This window comes from Scyliorhinus torazame, chromosome 6 (genome assembly GCF_047496885.1).
Source record: "Scyliorhinus torazame isolate Kashiwa2021f chromosome 6, sScyTor2.1, whole genome shotgun sequence".
NCBI lineage: Eukaryota > Metazoa > Chordata > Chondrichthyes > Carcharhiniformes > Scyliorhinidae > Scyliorhinus > Scyliorhinus torazame.
In genome coordinates this window covers 120,055,120-120,076,999 of record NC_092712.1, presented here as the reverse complement: position 1 = coordinate 120,076,999, position 21,880 = coordinate 120,055,120, and the positions used below count along the sequence as shown (strand labels likewise).

At 50.6% G+C, this 21,880-nt stretch overlaps 1 protein-coding gene and 1 long non-coding RNA gene across 2 annotated transcripts in view; one reads left to right on the top strand and one right to left on the bottom strand.

Moving 5' to 3' along the window:
• Positions 1 to 1,108: 1,108 nt before the first annotated feature.
• Positions 1,109 to 21,880, top strand: part of LOC140424991 (uncharacterized) — a 111,895-nt gene continuing 91,123 nt past the window's right edge. The window contains exon 1 of the long non-coding RNA XR_011947739.1: positions 1,109 to 1,245. This is a non-coding gene — a long non-coding RNA (uncharacterized lncRNA). The remainder of the gene's footprint in view (positions 1,246 to 21,880) is intronic.
• The window catches only part of efhb (EF-hand domain family, member B), a 98,533-nt gene continuing 88,519 nt past the window's right edge, over positions 11,867 to 21,880 (bottom strand). Inside the window, exons 12-13 of the mRNA XM_072508744.1 lie at positions 18,994 to 19,175; positions 11,867 to 12,419 (exon numbers count right to left, since the gene is read on the bottom strand). Coding sequence (XP_072364845.1) covers positions 12,258 to 12,419; positions 18,994 to 19,175 — 344 coding nt within the window. The 3' untranslated portion in view covers positions 11,867 to 12,257. The remainder of the gene's footprint in view (positions 12,420 to 18,993; positions 19,176 to 21,880) is intronic.

The following is a 21,880-nucleotide window of genomic DNA, read 5'->3' as shown; positions in this document are numbered from 1 at the left end:
CCGGAGAACTGACGCCAGTCGCGCCCGTGCAGTTGCCGCGGCACCGGTTGGGGGCCGCTGAAATAGGCGATTCTCCACGGACGACGGGCCAAATTCCCACCGAGTTACGCTGAGTCCCGCCGGCGTGGTTGAAACCTGGGAGCTCGGACCCGCAGCCACGGTGAACGTCCTGGTGTGGGTGCAGGGGAATCTGACTCCGGGGGGGCCTCCACCGGATCCAGGCCTGCGATCGGGGGCTTCCGATCGGCGGGCGGCTGCGATCTGGAGGGGGCCTACCTCCTTCCGCGCGGCCCGCTGTGAGGGGCGAAATTCTCCATAGTCGGCGCGATGTCCGCCGACCGGCGCCAAAAACGGCGCAAATCAGTCCGGCATCGCACCGCCCCAAAGGTGCGGAATCCTCCGCATCTTGACCGGCCAAGCCCTAACCTCGAGGGGCTAGGCCTACACCGGACTGATTTCCGCCCCGCCAGCTGGCGGGAAAGGCCTTTGGTGCCCCGCCAGCTGGCGTGGAAATGACATTGCCGGGCGGCGCATGCGCGGGAGTGTCAGCGGCCGCTCACGGCATCCCCGCGCATGCGCAGTGGAGGGAGTTTCTTCCGCCTCCGCCATGGTGGAGACCGTGGTGAAGGCGGAAGGAAAAGAGTGCCCCCATGGCACAGGCCCGATCGGTGGGCCCCGATCGCAGGCCAGGCCACCGTGGGGGCACCCCCCGGGGCTAGATCGCCCCGCGCCCCCCCCAGGACCCCGGAACCCACCCGTCCCGCCGGTAAGGTAGGTGGTTTAATCCACGCGGGCGGGACAGGCATTCTAGCAGCTGGACGTCGGCCCACCCGGGCCGGAGAATCACGGTGGGGGGGGGGAGGGCGCCAACCGGCGCAGCGCGATTCCCTCCCCCGCTGAATATCGGTGCCGGTGAATTCGGCAACCGGCGGGGGCGGGATTCATGCCAGCCCGCTTTCCGCCCAAGGTCCCCGACATGTTGCTCCGCGCCGGCGCGGAGATGGCAACCACGCGCATGCGCTGGCGCGGAGACGGCAACTACGAGCATGCGCCGGCACGAAGCCGGCTGTCGCGCGCATGTGCGGACCAGCGCCGGAGCAGCGCGCAGCACTCCGGTGCTGTGCTAGCCTCCTGAACACCGGTGAATTGATAGGCCAGGGGGTCCGTTGACGCCGGCATCAACACTTGGCCGGGAATTCGGAGGATCTGCGGGTATGAGTGGAAAATCCCAGCCTTTGTATTGAGGTACATCAGAAGCAGACATTAATAACATGGCAATTTCTAATTGAAATTTTACCAATGTTTTCTTGATGGCAAATTGTAAATGTTCAAGTCATTTTGGAATATTTTAAGAAATGCATTTAAAATACAGAATCAATCCTCGTCGTTCAGTTAATTGATGGTGGAATAAACTCATTATTTCCTTTAATTGAAGCATCCTTTAATTTGTTACAATAATACATTTTGTGATAAGACTTTTGTTTGAATAATATAATGCATATTCAGTGGGGGATATATGAAGTAATTACATGGTAGACCTCCAGCTGTAAAGTGTCATTTGCACAAACTGTTTGCCAGTACTTAAGTATTTGACATATTTAGCAAACAATTTTCATATTCCTCATCCTATATATGAATGTGAATAAAGATAGAAGGCATTATATTAACCTCTAAATTGATCTGGAGTAACAATGGAATACACTAGGTGTAAGGAGTCCATTATTAAGCAGCTCACAGCTGTATATTGAAGATGAAAGTAAAAGAAATACCTTTGAGATAAATTTACTAAATTCCATTGAAAACAGATTAACGTTTAACAGATGCGATTTTTAGCAACTATCAAATCCAAATAAATAAGTAGTACCTGCCACATAATTCCACTGGAAAGAGGTTATTGAAAATTTAAGAATTAGGAGAGATAAGCACTTTGAAATCAAGTTTTTTTTAAATGTTTAACAATATTGTTTTCCATTACATCATTTTATGAATGATATTTGCCCTCTTAATTTTCTAATTTGCATTGTACACAGTGAATTTTTAATTTTCTGCCCCAAGAATAATTTCAAAGGTAATGAATATCAGCTACTTTTATAACTTTTGCCAGCAAGTGGCACTGAGAATTAACTTTGAGACTTAAGAATTGTAGAAGTCCGAACACGCCTGATAACTTCTATTGATAACAGATTGACACTGTCAGGTGTTCGTTCATTTTTCTTTTCTGATATTTGTATTTCTTATTTCAGCTGGGAACGATCAATTGAAAAGAAAACTCGGGAAAAAAGTGAAGGATTATGGGGAGGAGCAGAAAGGGGAAGAGGAAGAGTAGAGGAAGTGCAGGGTGGCACGGTAGCACAGTGGTTAGCACTATTACTTCACAGTGCCAGGGACTCGGGTTTGATTCCCAGCTTGGTTCACAGCCTGTGCGGAGTCTGTACGTTCTCTTCGTGTCTGCGTGGGTTTCCTCCAGGTGCGCCGGTTTCCTCTCACAAGTCCCAAAAGGTGAATTGGACATTCCAAATTCTCCCTCAGTGTACCCGAACAGGCGCTGGAGTGTGTGCTGAGTCCAGAAGTGATGATTTTCGGAGTGTCAGAAGACTCGGGAGTCCAGGGGGTGAGAGAGGCCAACGTCTTGGCCTTTGCCTCCCTGGCAACCCAGAGACGGATCTCGTTGAAATAGAGGGAACCTAGGTCGCCAAAACCAGGAGTGTGGGTGAGCGACCTTGCGGCATTCCTTAAGCTGGAAGAAAATCAAGTTTGCCTTGAGAGGGTCCACGGGGGGGGTTTGCCTGGAGATGGAAGCTGTTTATTGACTTCTTTAAAGATAGTTAAGATGTCAGCAGTGGCGGGTGAGGGGGGGTTAGCGGGAAAAACAGGGGAGGCAGGGTAGATGGAGGGAAATGGCTGGGTGGGTGGGGTGTTATTTATTGGTTTTAAGCCTTCCTGTTTGTTATCTTTTTCTTGGTTTTGGTTGTGTTTTATGTATATATTTATAAATGCCTTAATAAAAATATATTTTTTAAAAGATTATGCTGCCGCTTTCCCAAGGCAGCAGGAGGTGTAGACAAAGTCAATGGATGGGAGGCGGATTTCCCACAGGCTATGTTCACGACTCTGTAGTATCTCATATCTCCACGTAGTTCCATGCCATCTCTATAATCACCCTTGTCGAAAGCAGATCATTGAACCTTTATGCCACATTGTATCCACATTTGGCACACCACGTCGTGTCCATCCCTGTGAATGAGGACGTCATGACTGGCACTGACCTCTTCGGTGAGGATACCCAGGTCCGTGTCTGTAAAACTGGGGGGAGGGGTGGATGGCAGAGTGCCCATCGGACATTCCCTCCCACCTTCTGTGCCCGCCGGGTGCTGAGGTCAATAGCACCCCATATATTTCTTCTTTGGTCCTGTGAATAATGCTCCCGAAGCCTTCCCTGGAACCATGGTAGTCTCAGGATGCTGCCTCGAGTTTTAAAAAACCCCACCAAGTCCCCATCGGACCCAGTGACCGACTCATTCCCCGCCCACACCTACTTATTCCAGCTGACCGGAGGATGCGTTACACACTGAGCGGGCTTTAATTGGCCACCAGTGTGAAATCGTACTGACAATGGGATCTCACGCAGGAGCAGATTCTACAACAAAAACAGAAAATACTGGGCAATCTCAGCAGGTCTGACAGCATCAGTGGAGAGAGAAGGGAGCTAACGTTTCGAGTCTGGGTGACTCTTTGTCAAAGTTGTTTTTCTCAGGGATATCCACAGATTTTCTGACACAGTTATCGCAGACGTGGACAGGGCTACATTAGAAGGGGCGATAGTGGAGAAGGAGATAAAAGATACGATTGGGAGGATGCATTCGGGGAAGGTGGCAGGGCCGGATGGGTTTCCAGTGGAATATTATAAAAAATTCATGAATAAGCTGGTACCCGATAGTGGGGATGTTTGAGGATGATGCGACCATCAATTCACACGAAACAGAGAGTGGAGGTAAACTTTGACTTTAATCGACTAGAACAGTGCCTGCCTGCGACTGCTCTACTAGTGAGAGCCGCCTACAGGGCTGCTGCTCTTTATACCTCCCCTCAAGGGGTGGAGCCAGGGGTGGAGCCCACAAGGGCACCAACATCATACATTCCAGGTAATATAGTACAATGGTCCATAGGTGGAGGCCACATGGGCAACAGCCTGATACAGTGACATACATGGTGAATGGTTAATGCAATACATTCACCACATTCACCCCCTGTTAAAAAATTGAAGTCTGGCGGGGGTGAAGGTTCACAGGTTCAGCCTGTCCGGCGTCCGGATCGTGCGCTGTGATCGCAGAAGCTCTAGTATCGCAGCTGGCCTGGGTGTCGAACGTATCCGTGCGGGCATGGGTAGTGAAGCCGCCGGTGTGGGCACAGGCATGGACTCCGGGAGCGTGGCTTCTGGAGCTTCGTTCCTGTGGGTCGGGGAAGGGAGGGCGGGAGGGGGTACGGGTGCCATGTAGGGGTGGGGGTGCAGATCTGCATAGGTTGGGTGGGTAAATTGGGGTGGCGGTGGTAGTGGAACCTGCGGGTGACAGGTCCTGGAGGGAAACCATATCCTGTCGGCCGTTGGGGTGTTCTATGTATGCGTTGGTGTGGGGGTTGGTGTGAAGGAGCTGAACCCTCCCGACCAGGGGGTCGCATTTATGGCTCCTGACGTGTTTGCGGAGTAGGACGGGCCCCGGTGCCTTCAGCCAAGGTGGGAGCGAGACCCCGGAGGTGGATTTCCTGGGGAAAACAAACAGGCGGTCATGAGGGGTCTTGTTTGTGGCCGTGCAAAGGAGGGACCTAATAGAGTGGAGTGCGTCGGGGAGGACCTCCTGCCAGTGGGAAACAGGGAGATTCCTAGACCGTAGGGCCAGGAGGACAGTCTTCCAGACCGTCGCATTCTCCCTCTCCACCTGCCCGTTTCCCCAGGGGTTATAACTGGTCATCCTACTCGAGGCGATGCCCTTACCAAGCAGGTACTGACGCAGTTCGTCGCTCATGAACGACGAGCCCCGGTCACTGTGAACGCACGTGGGGAAACCGAACAGGGTGAAGACACTATGTAGGGCTTTGGTGACGGTGGCCGTGGTCATGTCGGGGCAGGGGATTGCAAAGGGGAAGTGGGAGAACTCGTCAAAGACATTGAAGAAATACGTGTTGCGGTTGGTAGAGGGAGGGGCCCTTTGAAGTCGATACTGAGGCACTCAAAGGGCCGGGATGCCTTTACCAGGTGGGCCTTATCTGGTCGATAGAAGTGCGGCTTCCACTCCGCGCAGGTTGGGAAGTCCCTGGTCATGGCTCTGACCTCCTCGGTGGAGTAGGGCAGGTTGCGGGCCTTGATGTAGTGGAGAAGCCAGGTGACCAGAGAGGTCATCGTGGATGGCCCGGAGTCGGTCATCTTGCGCGCTGGCGCACGTGCCGCGGGACAGGGCATCAGGGGGCTCGTTGAGCTTCCCAGGACGATATACTATATCGTAATTATAGGTGGAGCGTTCAATCCTCCACCTCAAGATCTTATCATTCTTGATCTTGCCCCACTGCGTATTATCAAACATGAAGGCTATCGAACGTTGGTCGGTAACGAGGGTAAACCTCCTACCAGCGAGGTAGTGCCTCCAGTGCCAGACAGCTTCCACGATGGCTTGGGCTTCTTTTTCGACCGAGGAGTGTCGAATTTCGGAGGCGTTAAGGGTATGTGAAAAAAATGCTACTGGCCTGTCTACCTGGTAAAGGGTAGCGGCGAGGGTGACCTCTGACGCGTCGCTCTCCACCTGGAAGGGGACGGACTCGTCCACCGCGCGCATCGCGGTTTTGGCAATATCTGCCTTGATGCAACTGAAGGCCTGGCGGGCCTCAGCAGCCAGTGGGAAGATGGTGGCCTTGATTAGTGGGCGGGCTTTGTCCGCGTAGTTGGGGACCCACTGGGCGTAATAGGAAAAGAATCCGAGGCACCTTTTCAGGGCCTTGGGGCAGTGGGGGAGGGGGAGTTGCAGGAGGGGGCGCATACGGTCGGGGTCGGATCCTAGAACTCTGATTTCCACGACATAGCCGAGGATGGCTAGCCTGGTTGTGCGGAAAACGCATTTCACCTTGTTATAAGTGAGGTTAAGGGTTTGGGCGATTTGGAGAAATCTGCTGATCATGGCCGCAGATGGTGACGTTGTCCAAGTACGGAAATGTGGCCCGCAGCCCGTACTGGTCCACCATTCGGTCCATCGTTCTTTGGAAGACCAAGACCCTGTTTGTGACACCGAAGGGGGCCGGAGGAAGTGGAAGAGGTGTAGAGGCGGTCTTCCGGGCGGATTGAGAGCTGGTGATACGCAGACTTCAGATCCACCGTGAGAACACCCGGTAGTGTGCGATCTGGTTAACCATGTCTGCGATCCGGGGAAGGGGGTACACATCGAGTTGCGTGTACCGGTTTATGGTTTGGCTGTAGTCTACAACTATTTGGTTCTTTTCCCCGGTCCTGACGACCACCACCTGAGCTCTCCAGGGGCTATTGCTGGCCTTGATGACCCCCTCCCGCAAGAGTCGCTGGACCTCGGACCGGATGCAAGTCCTCTCCTGGGTGCTGTACCGCCTGCTTCTGGTGGCGACTGGCTTACAGTCAGCGGTGAGATTTGCGAAGAGCGGGGAGGGTCGACCTTTAGGGTTGCGAGGCTACATATGGTGAGTGGGAGTAGGGGCCTGCCGAACTTCAGAGTTAGGCTCCTGAGGTTACATTGGAAGTCCAGTCCCAACAGGAGAGGAGCGCAGAGGTCGGCGAGTACATATAACTTAAAATCGGCATATTCGGCGTCCTGTATTGCGAGGGTTGCAGTAGTGCACCCCCGGATCTGCACCGAGTGCGACCTGGAAGCGAGGGAGATGGTTTGATGTGCAGGGAAGATTGGAAGTGAGCAGCGCCTTACCATGTCTGGATGAATGAAGCCCTCCATGCTCCCGGAGTCGAACAGGCAAGGCGTTTCATGTCCATTTACCCGGACGGTCATCATGGAGCTCCGGAGGGGTTTGGGTCGCGACTGGTCCAGGGTGACCGCACTGAGTTGCGGGTAGCCAGCATGGTCGGAGGTGCTGGGGTGGTCCCAAGATGGCTGCCCCCATCGGTCGCACGTGTCGTGCGGCGTTGCATATGGCGGCCAAGATGGCGGCCCCCGTCGGTCGCACATGTCGGGCGGTGAGGAAGATGGCATCCAAGATGGCGGCCCCCATGAGTTGCACATGGCGGGCCACGTGGGCGAGGTTGGCCAAGACGGCAGCCCCCATGAGTCGCACAAAACTTGTGCGGGATTGAAGATGGCTGCCCCCACGGACAACACGAGGCCGATGACGTGTCCGGGGGGGGGGGAGCCAGCAGGCAAGCTGCCACACTGCGGGGCCTGTGGGCCTGTTATTCTGAGAGTCAGGCCTGCGATTTTGAGGATTTCGACCTGGCCAGGCAAACTTTAGCAAAATGTCCCTTCTTACCGCAGTCGCTGCAATTCGTGTTCCAAGCCGGGCAGCGCTGCCTCGGATGCTGATGCTAGCCGCAGAAATAGTAGGGTAGCCCCCCGTGTTGGGCGGGCAGCCACGCAGCACAGGCCTGGGCTACTCTCTGGTCGGGGGTCCACGAGGGGGTCGCGTGATCAGGCGGGAACGCGTTGAGGCTTTGGAACACTACTTCTAGGGAGGAAGCTAGCTTTACCGTCTCGTCCAGGTCGAGGGCACCTTTCTCGAGTAGGCACTGTCTCACGTAGTTGGACCTGACTCCAGCCATGTAGGCGCCCGGACGTTGAATGGCCGTAACGGTCTGCTAGTTGCAACTTCGCACAAGGACTTTGAGGTCGCGCTGGTATTCCTCCAGCGATTCCCCGGGGCGTTGATAGCGAGTAGTGAGGAGATGCCGCGCGTACACCTCGTTCACTGGCCTTATGTATAGGCGCTTAAGCATCGCGAGGACGTCTGCGTAGGTGGAGGCTTCCTCGAGTTGTACAGAGATTCAATGGCTCACCCGGGCGTGGAGCAGGCTCAGCTTCTGGTCGTCGGAGACGGAAGACGAGGAGGAGGCGGCGAGGTAGGCCTCGAAACAGCGGAGCCAGTGCGAAAAAATCCCTTTCGCCTCCGCGGCTTGCGGTCGAGTTCCAGTCGGTCAGGTTTGAGGGCCGACTCCATTGTGGTGTTGCAGTCGATTAAATTGATGCGACCATCAATTCACGCGAAACAGAGTGGATGTAAACTGTGGCTATAATCGACTAGAACAGTGCCTGCCTGCGACTGCTCTGCTAGTGAGAGCCGCCTACAGGGCTACTGCTCTTTATACCTCCGCTCACGGGGAGCCAGGGGCGGAACCCACAAGGGCACCAACATGATACATTCCAGGTAATATCGTACAATGGTCCATAGGTGGAGGCCACATGGGCAACAGCCTGATACAGTGACATACATGGTGAATAGTTAATGAAAATGAAATGAAAATCGCTTGTCACAAGTAGGCTTCAAATGAAGTTACTGTGAAAAGCCCCTAGTCGCCACATTCCGGCGCCTGTTCGGGAGGCTGTTACGGGAATTGAACCATGCTGCTGGCCTGCCTTGGTCTGCTTTCAAAGCCAGCGATTTAGCCCTGTGCTAAACAGCCCCTGTTAATGCAAATCGTTCACCACAGAAGAGACGATAGGGAAGGGTGTGACCACAAACTTTGGGGCAGGCATCGATTTCCCTGTTGCTTAAAGATAAGGATCCGACAGAGTATGGGTCGTATCGGCCCATATCGTGGACGGAAAGGCATTGGCGAAGGTACTGGCAGGTAGCCTGGAGGAGTGCCTCCCGAAGGTGAAAGGTGAAGATCAGACAGGGTTGATGAAATGAAATGAAAATCGCTTATTGTCACAAGTAGGCTTCAAATGAAGTTACTGTGAAAAGCCCCTAGTCGCCACATTCCGGCGCCTGTTCGGGGAGGTTGTTACGGGAATCGAACCGTGCTGCTGGCCTGCCTTGGTCTGCTTTCAAAGCCAGCGATTTAGCCCTGTGCTAAACAGCCCCTGTGCTAAATAGTGAGAGGGAGGCAGCTCTTTTCGAACTTTAGGAGGGTATTGAATGTGGTTATGGCACCGGCGGAGGGGAAGGAAACAGAGGTGGTTGTGTCATTTGACGCCGAGAGAGCGTTTGACTGGGTAGAATGGGGGGAACTTGATGGGACGATTGGACCACGATTTGTGGACTGAGTAAAGCTACTGTATAAGGAGCCAACGACGATTGTCCGCACAAATAGCATCAGCTCGGGATAGTTTTCTCTACACCGTGGGACTAGGCAGGGATGTCCTACGTCCCACCTGCTGTTTGCACTCGCGATTGAGTCATTGGTCATCACATTAAGAAGTTCGGGGGTATGGAAAGCGATAGTGCGGTGGGAGGGGGGGGGGGGGATAGAGCATAGGGTATCTTTATATAGAACATAGAACAGTTCAGTGCAGAAGGAGGCCATTCGGTCCATCGAGTCTGCACCGACTCACATTAAGCCCTCACTTCCAGTCGATCCCCATAACCCAATAACCCCTCCTAACCTTTTTGGACACTAAGGACAATTTATCATGGTCAATCCACCTAGCCTACATGTCTTTGGACTGTGGGAGGAAGCCAGAGCGCCCGGAAGAAACCTACACACACACAGGAAGAACGTGCACACTCCTCACAGACAGCGACCCAGCGGGGAACCTGGGACATTGGCACTGTGAAGCCACAGTGCTAGCCACTTGTGCTACCGTGCTGCCCCAAATGCCGATGACTTGCTGTTATACGTGTCGGAACCGAGTGTGTCAATAGGGGGAATATTGGAGCTGCTTCGGGGTTTGACTCTTTCTCGGGGTACAAATTAAATCTAGACAAGAGTGAGTATTTTGTGGTATCTCAGCCGAGGGTGGGGGCAGGGGTGGGGGTGGGGGGGGTGCTGTCATTCCGTAGGGCAGGGACTCACTTTAAATACCTGGGGTTGCAGGTTGCTCGGGATTGGAGGGGGTTCCGTAGGTACTACATTTCTAGTTTGGTGGGGAGAGTGAAAGCTGATCTGGCAATGTGGGACAGTCTCCCTCTGTCACTGGCGGGTCAGGTACATGTGTTGCCGCGATTTCTGTTTATTTTTCAATGCCTGCCGATTTTCCTGCCAAAGGCATTTTTTTGAGAAATTGAAGGAATGATTACCTCTTTCATATGGAGAGGAAAGGTGGCCAGAGTTAGAAAGGTGCTGCTACAAAGGGGAAGGTAGGCAGGGGGTTTGGGTCTTTCGAACCTGATGTATTATTACTGGGCGGCGAATGTGGAGAAGGTGCGGAGTTGGGTCAGAATGGAGGAGAGTTTGTGTAGGGGGTCGGGATTGAAGACGCTAGCAACAGCGCCACTCCCGACGTCCCCGGGGAAATACTCAGGGAATCCAGTAGTGATAGCTTTCTTGGGAATTTAGAGGCAGTTTTGCACGCGCTTCGAGTTGGGAGCAGGGTCAAGGGAAATGACGATTCGAGTAAACCATAGATTTAAGCCAGGGAAGTGGGATGGAGATTTTCAGAGATGGGAGGAGAAAGGAATTAGGACACTAAAAGATTTGTTTCTTGGGGGTTGTTTTGCGGGATTGAAGTAGCTGGAAGCGAAGTTTGGGCTGGAGCAGGGGGAAATATTCAGATACATGCAGGTTCGAGACTTTGCCAGAAAGGAGGTACAGAGCTTCGCAGTAGAGCCAGCCTCCATATTGCTGAGGAGGTGCTGACGATAGGGGGACTGGAGAAGGGGGTAGTATCGGCGGTTTACGGGGCTATTTTGGAAGAGGAGAAGGCACCGCTGGAAGGGATCAAGGCAAAGTGGGAGGAAGAATTGGGAGAGGGTATGGAGGAAGGGTTCTGGTGTGAGGTGCTCCGGAGAGTGAATGTCTCCACCTCGTGCGCGAGGTTGGGGCTGATGCAGCTGAAGGTGGTATATAGAGCGTACCTCACAAGGGCAAGGATGAATCGGCACTTTGAGGGGGTAAAAGATTTGTGTGAACGTTGTGAGGGGGGGGGGGGGGGGGGTGGCGCCTGCAAACCATGCTCATATGTTTTGGTCCTCTCCAAAGCTGGAGGATTACTGGAAGGAGGTTTTTAGGATAACCTCTAAAGTGATGCACGTGAAACTGGACCCGGGCCCTCAGGAGGCTATATTCGGGGTGTCAGACCAGCCGGGGTTGGAAACGGGTGCGGAGGCAGATGTTGTAGCCTTCGCCTCATTGATCGCCCGAAGACGGATCTTGTTGGGCACCGTGCCCTGGCATGGCGGGGGGACCTGCTGGAATTCTTAACTCTTGAGAAAGTTACGTTTGAACTGAGGGGAAGGATGGAGGGGTTCTACAATTCATGGGCGTTATTCATTATGCACTTTCAAGAATTGAATTACATCGAACATTGGGCGGGGGGGAGGGGGGGGGGGTTGGGAGGGTTGGGGGAACTGTGTGTTAATGGTGACTGGGTGATTCCGGTTTCCTTTTTGTTATTGTTTATGTTAACATATGGGCTGCTGTTTGGGGGTTTGGTGGGAGGATGGGATCGTTGTTATTGATACGGGGATTGACATTGTATTCATTACTGATATTGTTTATTGTTGGTGGGTGTAACTTTGGGAGAAAATGTGAAAAAGGAGGGGGAAAAAATATTTTTTTTAAAAAGTTAGCGCAGACAATACGATGATGCCTGTGAAAAGTGAATGCTTGTTACCACGCAAGTTTGATTTGAAATATTGTGCACAGTGAATTCTGAGGTGAAATGTGGATTTTTGACAACTATTGTTGAAAACTTGGAAAATTGCAAAGATTTTTTTAAAGAAAAACTCCAGACAATAGACACAAGGATGTGTTATTAACGATTTATGCAAATATCCATCATCATTTTTCAGACTTAAAACAAAACTGGTTATAAAGAAGATGACAAAGCATTAAAACGTTTATAAGACCTTAAACAAGCTGCACAAAATCTGACAGGTCCAAATGATTACAATCAGAAGACTATATTGAGTGCAATGCTCCAAACACTAAGATGCAATGAGATATTCATAAGAAAGTTTGGTATCACATTTGTGTCTAAGTAATAAGATGACAAAAAATGGTGATATAAATTACACCTCACTCTTAAGTCTAAAATTATAATTATAACTTTAAGACCTCTTCTGGTTTGTGTACACAATTCCAAAGCTCCGTGTTTTAATAAAAAATACCTGAAATTCTATGAAAAAAGTATAATCGCTCAACAAATTAGAGTCTGTGATGTCTGAATTTCATCCAGAACATTCCGGAAAGTCTCCACGCTAACTTCCCCCTTTGGATGTTTTGTGGCAGCTTGCTTCCAGACCTCCTCAAACGTTTCATTGGACATGTCCACTCCAACCTTACAAAATAGTTTCTTGATCTGAACAAATATAAATGAAGAAAGGAAACTTCAATGTCAATGCAATTTAAGTCCATATTTTAGTTCAAATTACTGCCATAGAAATAATTGACATTATGTACATGATTTAAAATTGAATAATCCATAAAAATGACTTAATTATCAAAAGGAATATTTGAAACGGGGTACTTTGTGTCATTCTAACAATCAGATAAGAAGTACAAATTGATATTCATGCTAGGTTAAGACATTCATTCAACAAAATAAGTAGGACACATGTAACTTATCTAATATTTTAGGTAGAGACCCCAATTGTGTTCATCAAACTAGTCAAGAAATCAGCACCTTACAACAGCTAAGGAGCTTCCAATGATTCAGAAGCTGCCATGGGTAAAATATACTCCACTTGGCTAAAGTCTGAATGAACTACAAACCCAGTGTATTTGCTTTCAGTATAAAGAACTGAATTAAATGTCCGCATTGTTCTTGATTGAAAGCTCAATTATAGACAATACAAGAGCTCAAACTTGACACAAAATTTATCAGTCGGTTTCTGTAAGCTTGCTATAGCAATGTCAAAATGTTAGCCTGTTGTATATGGAGCAGCAACTTACCAAATTTGAGAGACCTATTTTCCAAGTGACTGTTAATAAAGTGTTTGCTCTCCTAATTGACAGAAAGAGCCACATGAACATTTATCAGTTTATGGCTGATCTGAATCTCAACTCTATCTTACTACCTTTGATCCAAAAGCCTTTAAATGCCCCCAGAAATTATTTTGTTACCCAACAAACTGAATTTTGAAAATTTCAATGGCTCTTTCGAGTGAGAATTTTCCTGATAGCCACTATCCTTTGTATGAAGAGGTGCTCCCTAATTTCAGCTTTAACTTTGCAATTGTGCCCCGGTTCTGAATTTTCCCACCAGAGAAATGCACAGAATCTCCACAGTGCAGAAGGAGACCATTTGGCCCATTTATGCACTGACCCTCCGAAAGAGCACTCTACCTATGCCCACTACCCCGCCCTATTACCATAACCCCGTGTATTGATCATGGTCAAACCACCTAACCTACACATTTTTGGCCTGTAGGAGGAATACCCGGAGGAAACCCACGCAGACATAGGCAGAACATTCAAATTCCACACAGTCACCCAAGACCATAATTGAACCTGGGCCCCGGTGCTATAAGGCACCAGTGATAACCACTGTGCCACCGACGTGGTGAGGTAGCGGTGGAGTGTGGTAGAAATAGATAGACAGCCACACAAGGTGTATAGTGAAAATGCTGGCTGCTGCATTAAACAAAAATGGAATAAAGGGGGAACATAAGAACGAGGAACAATAGACCATTCCGCCCATCAAACGAGCTCCACCATTCAATGTAATCATGGCTGATCTTCCGCCTCAACTCCACATTCCTGTTACACCCTATATCCCTTGATTCCCTGACAGATCAAAAATCAAAAATCTATCCATCTCAGTCTTTAGTTTACTCAATGATGGAGCATCCCCACTCATTGGGGGGGTAGGCAATTTCATTGATTCGCAATCATCTAGGCGAAGAAATTTCTCTGTGTCTCAGTTCTAAATGACAATAATTGTAGCAGTTGTGTGCAGATCAATGTGGATAAATCCAAAGAGCTGCTTCGATATAGCAATGCATATGTGTGAACCTCTGTATCTTAATAATCAACTGGTAGAGGTTTGCTGAATGTTTCAAGTATCTGGGAATATATATAGACCAGAAACTGAGCTTCACAGGGAATACCGACTGTATTTAAAAAAAATATTTTTAGTGGCATTTTCCAGTTTTTACAGAGTAACAGTTCAAGTGCCTCTGGTATATACAAACAGGTTTGTTCTTATTTACAACGATTTTTATATGAGGCCCCCCCTCCCCTCCCCTTCCCTCTTAGTGTTGCCATCTGCCCTGGGCGCCACGTGCTTTTTTCAGTTGGGGACTTTGTTTTTTATTGTTGGGGGGAGGGGAGGGGCCTGTGTGGGCCCTCCACCCTGCCTTTGCCCCGTGCTTCACTCAGATTCCCTCTCCTACCCCCCTGCCCCTTTCTCTTGTGTGTGCCTTCCCTCACTTCAAACCCTTTCAGTTTTTGAATTAGAAACAGATGCTGACCAGCCTTTGCACAAGGCAGGGATGTCCACTGTCCCCACTCTTGTTCACCTTGGCAATCGAACTTCTGGCGATATCTCTGCGAGATGCGAAAAGCTGGAAGGGTATCCAAAGAGGGGGCAGAGAGCGTTGCCCTATGCGAATGACCTGTGACTCTACATCTTGGATCCACAGAATGGCCTAAAAGCAATCATGCACCTTCTGAGAGAGGTCAGAGCCTTCTCGGGCTACAAACACAACCTGGGCAAGAGCAAGGTATTCCCAGTGAACCCAAACAGGGGAGGGACAGAGCTGGAGGGACTACCATTAAAACTAGCACAAAACAAATTCCTCTACCTGGGGATCCAAATAGCCCATGACTGGACACGGATCCACAAGTGGAATCTGACTAGTCCAGTGGAGAAAGTTAAAAAGGACCTACAGAGATGGGATGCACTCCCGCTCTTCCTGGTGGGGAGAGTGCAGATGATCAAAATGAACATACTGTTGAGGTTCTTCTTCCTGTTGAGATCCATATCGATCTTCATCCTCAAGGCCTATTTCCACAACGTAGACAAAATGATTATGGCATTGTGTGGGGGCTGTAAGAACCCAAGGATCCCTAAATCGACACTGCGAAGTTGGAAAAACATGGGTGGTCTGGCCCTGCCGAATTACAATACTACCACTGGGCAGCCACAGCCGAGAGGGTGAGGGGATGGATACGAGAACCAAACATGGAATGGGTGAGGCTGGAGGAGACCTCCAGCAAGGGAATGACCCTCCAAGCTCTCTCCATGGCAGCACTCCCATCCCCCCATCAACATACACATCCAGCCTAGTGATGGTAGGCACACTGAAGACCTGGAACCAAACGAGGCAGCATTTCAGTCTAACCAAGATGTCCTCCATGGCCCCCATCTGTGGTAACCACAAATTCCCGCCAGCCATGCTTGACGCCACCTTTAAAAACTGGAGACAGGACTGGGGGGAGGGGGGGGGTAGCTGGCGGTTGGGGACATTTACATAGGGGACAGACACGCGATCTTGGATGAGCTGACGGAGGACCTGGACCTGCCAACTTTGGAATTAGATTCTTGAATCAGTTTTTGTAATTCTGTAATTCTTACGAATTTTATTCCTTATGGACACGCATCATGTAGTGGCATACGTTTACCTTGTTACCTCAGTTTTAACACGCATGTTTTTTTATATTTCGTAAGATTTTATGTTGAAATAACTTTGCAATTGAGCTGTGTGTTTTTTGAACTCTTTTGAAAATTTTTTAAGTTATTTGTTCCAGTCATCAGGAGTCACTAGGAAGTCACATATAGGCGTCTTAACACCTAAGAAATATCAGTTGGGCATTTTGGGACATGAAGGCCAAAGCATCAATCATTAGGAAGTGATACCACACATGCTTAATTCGCAAATAAACATGCACACAAATTAACATGCCATGTCTTGTTATCTTAGTGGAAAGCTATAAACTTAATAAAATAACAGGGGAAAGCTGTAATGAGATGGATGGTCCCACAAGTGACTTAAGAGACCAATCGGACACTAATCATGCACCGCCTAACCAATCAGGGATTGATCATGTATTTCCTAGACCAATCAGAACCCAGAGCTACGGATCATATGCAGAGGGAGTGGTGAGCAAACGTTAGCACGCAGCAACTTTCAGCAGCAGGTGCACAGCATAAAGAAGTAAGATGGAACAAGATAGTCCCAGAGTGAACTGACAGTTTTGACTGCCTTTTATAGGGATTGCAACTTTATACTTATTGCAATTAACTTCTGCCGGTCTCGCATCAGCCCCATCTCCGCTGCCATCAAGGTGGACTGTTCCTCCTGCTCCCCCTCCAGCTCCTCCAACCTCTGGATCGCCTGTCCCTGAGCAGCCAGTCTCGTCTCCACGCGGTCAACCACCGCCTTGATCGGGTCCACTGCCCGGGCCAGGTCCTCCAAACTTTCCTTCCGCTGCTGCGTGAACATCTCGTTCAAGAAGCCCACCAACTGCTCCATCGACCACTGGGCCGGCAGGGCCAGATCCTGCCCCTGCTCATCCGCCATCTCTACATGCGTTTCCCGCTCCTCACTCGCCTCAACCAACTGGTTTGCATTTTTACGGGCACTTCTGATCCGCAGCTTCATAAACTAGGGGTCATTCTCTTCTGCTGTCACTCCTACATCTTTTTACTCCAAAGTTCCTGCTACAAACCGGGGTAAAGGCCACAAAAAGACCACCATGAGCAGGAGCTGCAAATATGCAACCACTCACTTCATGGCCGCCACCATAAGTCTTAACTTAATAAATTTTGTGAAACCTGTGACAACATACTCACACCCAGAGTGGTCTGTAGATAGTCCGACCCGCTGGTTAACTTTAAGTCAGCTCTCTCAACCCATTCTAACAATTGAAATTGACTTAAGTCTCACAATTAGAGTTATAGTGAATCCCAGACCTTATATTCTGATCAATGCAGAAAATGATAAAGCACTTCTATCGTTAGTGTTTTATTTTTGTATAGGTCGAGGTCGCAGGTCGGATCGCTGCCGCCCGCGATGGGCAAACGGACCTTTTTCAACTAACTTTTTCGGGATCGGACGACCTGAATCGGTGGAGGGGACAATAGGGAAGAGGCTTTTCCCCCGGGGTATGGACAGCTGGACCAGAAGTGGTCGAGTGGAGCGGCAAGGATCAAAGCGGGAGCAGCAGGGACCCCAGACCGGGCGGCGAAGCATGGCGGATGGCAGGGACCAGGGAGCGGAGGCTCACTGGCCAAGAGAGCAGCAGATGGAGTCCCTCAGGAATTGCTTCGTCGAACTGAAGAGGGACAGGTTGGACCCGATGAGAGCGGTAAAGGACCGAATGGTCGAGACACAGGCGGTCCAAGAGAAGGCGCTCAGGGAGGTTGAGGTGAAGCTCTCCAGCCAGGCGGACACGGTAACGGAGCTGGAGCATGAGGTGGAGGAGCTGAACTCCCGCCAGAGGAGGATGCAGGAGCAGCTTGAAGAGCTGGGGAACAGAGCCAGGAGGCAGAACCTGAGGATCGTTGGCCTCCCCGAGGGCTGCGAGGGATCGGATGTGGGTGCATACGTGACGGGTATGCTCGAGGCACTGATGGGGCCGGAGGCCTTCCCCCGACCCCTGGCGTTGGATGGGGCGCATAGAGCCCCCGCAAGGAAACCCAGGATGGGCGACCGACCGAGGGCCTTGGTGGTCCACTTCCACCGGTTTGCTGACAGGGAACGTGTGCTGCGATGGGCCAAGGCGGAGAGGAGCAGCAGATGGGAGAACCGCGAGGTGCACATTTACCAGGACTTGGGAACGGAACTGGTCAAGAGGCGTGCAGGATTCATCAAGGTAAAGGCAGCCCTCTACAAAAAGGTGAGGTTTGGAATGCTGTATCCTGCGAAGCTTTGGGTTACGTTTGAGGAACTCCATTACTACTTTGAGACACCAGAACAGGTTTGGGCTTTCATTAAAGATAAGAAGTTGGACTTGAACTAACGGGCACTTAGTTTTTTCAGTGCTGTACCGTGGCGGCGGTCTGTTAACCTAACTTGCTCTGACTAGGAGTGGACTTTTATTAAAATAAGAAGCTGGACTCGAACTAAAGGACTCTGGGCTCTCAGAGCTTTGTGTGGCAGCGGTTTGTTAAATTATCCTGTACTGTAATGTTTTATCCAAGATTGTTTTCAGCCTGGACAGAGAGCAGGGGCTGGAGGGCGCACTGCTTAGTTTGGAAGAGAGGGGCCCTGCAAACGGGCCCTTGCACTTGGTACCTTTTGGCGGGAGATCGGGGCCTCTAATAGGGGGATGGGCTAGGAGTTGGTTAAGGGACTTGAAAGGGCATGGGAGATACAATCAGGTTAATGGGTCCTTGGTGTGTGGGGGGTGGGCCCGAGCACTCGGACGGGAGACAGACAGGCACCAAGGGCAGGGGTCAGCATAGCTAGCGTAGATCAGGGGGCACCAGGGAGAGTAGGAGGAGGGGCGGGCTAGGGCCAAGTGCAGGGCTGACCTGGCAGGTCAGGCCTCGGGGCGCAGGGGAGGTCCGGGGGAGGGGGGGGGGGTGGCGGCTGAGAAGTAGAGCAGAGGAAACTTAAGTGGGCAAGGGGGGTGACCAGGGATCCCCCGGGTGAGAAAGTAGCTTGCAGACTCTCAGGGAACAGCGCAGGAAACCAACAGCAGCAGCACCCGAGGGGGTGGGGGGGAGGTTTAGAGCCACGTTAGTTTAGTTGAACACGTGTGGCATGGGCAAACAGAGCTGACAGGGGAAGTGCCTTATTAACATGTTTATTCTTTCCCACTGTTCGTTTTCACTGTGTTAAGGCTCCTTGCATAGGGCCCTTTTTCTCTCTGTAAATGTTACAAATTTGTTTTAAATAAAAAAATTTCAACAACAAAAATGTTTTTTTTTAATTCTTGTATAGGTCTTGGGTTCATGAAGAGCTAAATCTTTGCCAATGACTTACCTCTTCTTTGGACCTGTTTATAAACATGTCTTTCTCATAAACACTTCTCTGGGCAAAGATTGAAGGGTTCAGCAAGGCAGAAGCAGTTGCTTCATCACCGTAGTTAATCGTATCGCTGATACGACGAAAGCGAGGGGCTGCCAAGTCAGTACGTATAGTAGGTACACCATAGGTTGGATAATCTGTTCAGAATAAAATATTCAGTAATAAGGCCAAGATAATTTTAAGCAAAGCTAGATTTTAATACATATTTTCACAGAATCAGAATCACAAAATTAGTCCAGTGCAGAGGGAGGCCATTCAGCCTATCATGTCTGCACTGGCTCTCCGAATGAGCATTTCACCAATTGCAATTCTTTTGTCTTCTCCCCATACCTTGCGCATTGTCTCTTTTCAAATCATCATCTAATTCCCTTGTGAATGCCTCAATTGAAACTGCCTCCACCACACTCTCAGGATGGTGAGAGGCTTGTTTTCTTGCTCTTGGTAGGCCCGTCCTTGGGGGCAAGTTGAGGGGGAGATACAGTGCGATCCAAAACTTCTCCAATAGCAGAATATACAAAGGAAGACTGTCTCGCTGACTGCAAAGGTGGAAGAATGTTGCAGTGGCAATGTGGTCCCAGTTATCATGGCTCTATATGTCACTGAAATTTGACCACCAACCCTTCAAGTTGGTATGGACAATTTCCATGCCAAAAGTCCCCATCTCAAATAAAGTCACACACAGGCTTTTATCAGGGCCCATTTGCCAAGTCTTGTGATGATGGAAAATTTGTGACGGAGACAGGGCTGTGTATCTGGGAGTCCCTATTCAAGAATTTCCACACAGGCAACAGATGCATGAAGGGCATTGGACACGGTGTTAGGACAGAGATATCTTTGGACAGCAGCATCTGTGATTGAACAATCCTCTTCTTCCACTCTGCTCACCCCAAAAAAGGAAGGGGCTAGAAAAGGTGCCCTAAAAATAGCCTGTTCCACTTTCTCCTGGTTGGGGAAACCACTGGTTGGGTTCTTCTGCCCCGCCCGCCACAATAAGGCCACGGGCGAGCCCATGCGGACATATTAAGTGGAATGGAAAAATCCATTGACCTCGGTCGGGATTCTCCGGTCACCGGGCAAATGTGACCGGAGAATTTTGCTCCACATTGAGATCACGGGCGGGATTCTCCCCTACCCGGCGGGGCGCGGGGTCCCGGTGGGACGGAGTGGCGTGAACCACTCCGGCGTCGGGCCACCCCAAAGGTGTGGAATCCTCCGCACCTTCAGGGGCTAGGCCCGCCCCAGAGTGGTTTGCGCCCCGCTGGCCGGCGGGAAAGGGGCTTGGCGCCGGAGGGCCTTCGCCGGCCGGCGCATGCGCGGGAGCGCCAGCGTGTGCTGGCATCATCCCTGCGCATGCGCAGAGGGCTTCGTTTCCGCACCGGGAATGGCGCAAGACCACAGCCTCCAGTGCGGAAGGATAGAGTGCCCCCACGGCACAGGCCTGCCTGTGGATCGGTGAGCCCCGATCGCGGGACAGACCACCGTGGGGGCACCTCCTGGGGCCAGATCTCCCCGTGCTCCCCCAAGAACCCCGTCGGCCGCCCGTGCTGCCAGGTCCCCCCGGTAAGGGACCTACTCAAATTTACGCTGGCGGGACTGGCAAAGAACAGGCGGGACTTAGGCCCATCGTGGGCCTGAGAATTCGTGGAGCCCCTGGGCCCATTGAGTCCCTCCGATCCCCGCCATTCTCTGAGGGGGGCGGCGCAACTCATGCCTGGCCGATTTTTGAGAGGCGGGAGAATTTGGACGACGGCGGGGGCGGGATTCACGCCGACCCCCGGCGATTCTCCGACCCGGCGGGGGGGTCAGAGAATCCCGCCCCACCATCTTCATGATTCAAGAAATAAAGCTCTTATGCAATTTGGAGTGTCAGGACATTCATGGATAATCTCAAGAGCGACCGTCGCGGAAGCAGAATGGCGATCGGATCATGTAACTCAAAATATATTGTAATTCTTTTCTCCATTATAGGAATATTGGTTATTAATTCATAACTTTCAGATGCAACATTTTAAGCTATTTCAGGTTATTACAGTGCAAGATTTTAAAAAAACAATAGCGAAATACTAAGGATGCTGGAAATTTGAAAGAAAACAGAAAATGCTAGAAAAATTCTGCAGTAGTTGCATAAAAGATCATTAAACTGAAACATAGTTAACTCAGCTTCTCTCCCCACAGATACTGTCAGATCTGCTGAGTATTGCCAGCATTTTCTGTTTTTATTTAAGCAAAAAGCTTTAGCTTCATCCATCAAAACAATGAGACAGTTCACACCAAGAGTTGAAAAATGCATTATTCATAAGTAGAAGTATTACATGGGTTTGCTTTTCAAAGACCTGGAAGAGAATAATTCATAACTATAGTTATTAAGTTCAAAATAATATTTTTTCTGAAAAAAAAGAAATCCTTTCTATTTTCTTAATTTTCACTAGCCATAAGGCGCGATTCTCCGGAAAGGTTTCTAAGTGTGGTAGCGAGCGGGAACTGCTGCGAGCTTCCCGGCCCTCGACCCAGCAAGGGTGGCAATGCTATTCAACGTCAATTGGTCCACTTAACAAGTTCCTACGGGTTTCTCGCCTCAAATGCAGGCTGACCAGCTGATTTGTGGGGACGACGCTAACCAGCCTCCCGCTAACTAGGTCGAGCAGCACTTAAGCAGCACTTGTTCAGGCAACACCAACAAGCTCACAACAATGCAGCCCAGGAGATCCGCCCCAAGATTTGGGATGCAGACCTGGGGGTGCTCCTAGACGCAGTGGAGGCCAGGAGAGATGTCCTGTTCCCCCGACAGTACCGGAGGGTCAGTGACGAGGTAGTGGAAGCTGTAAGCTCCGGGAGTGTGACC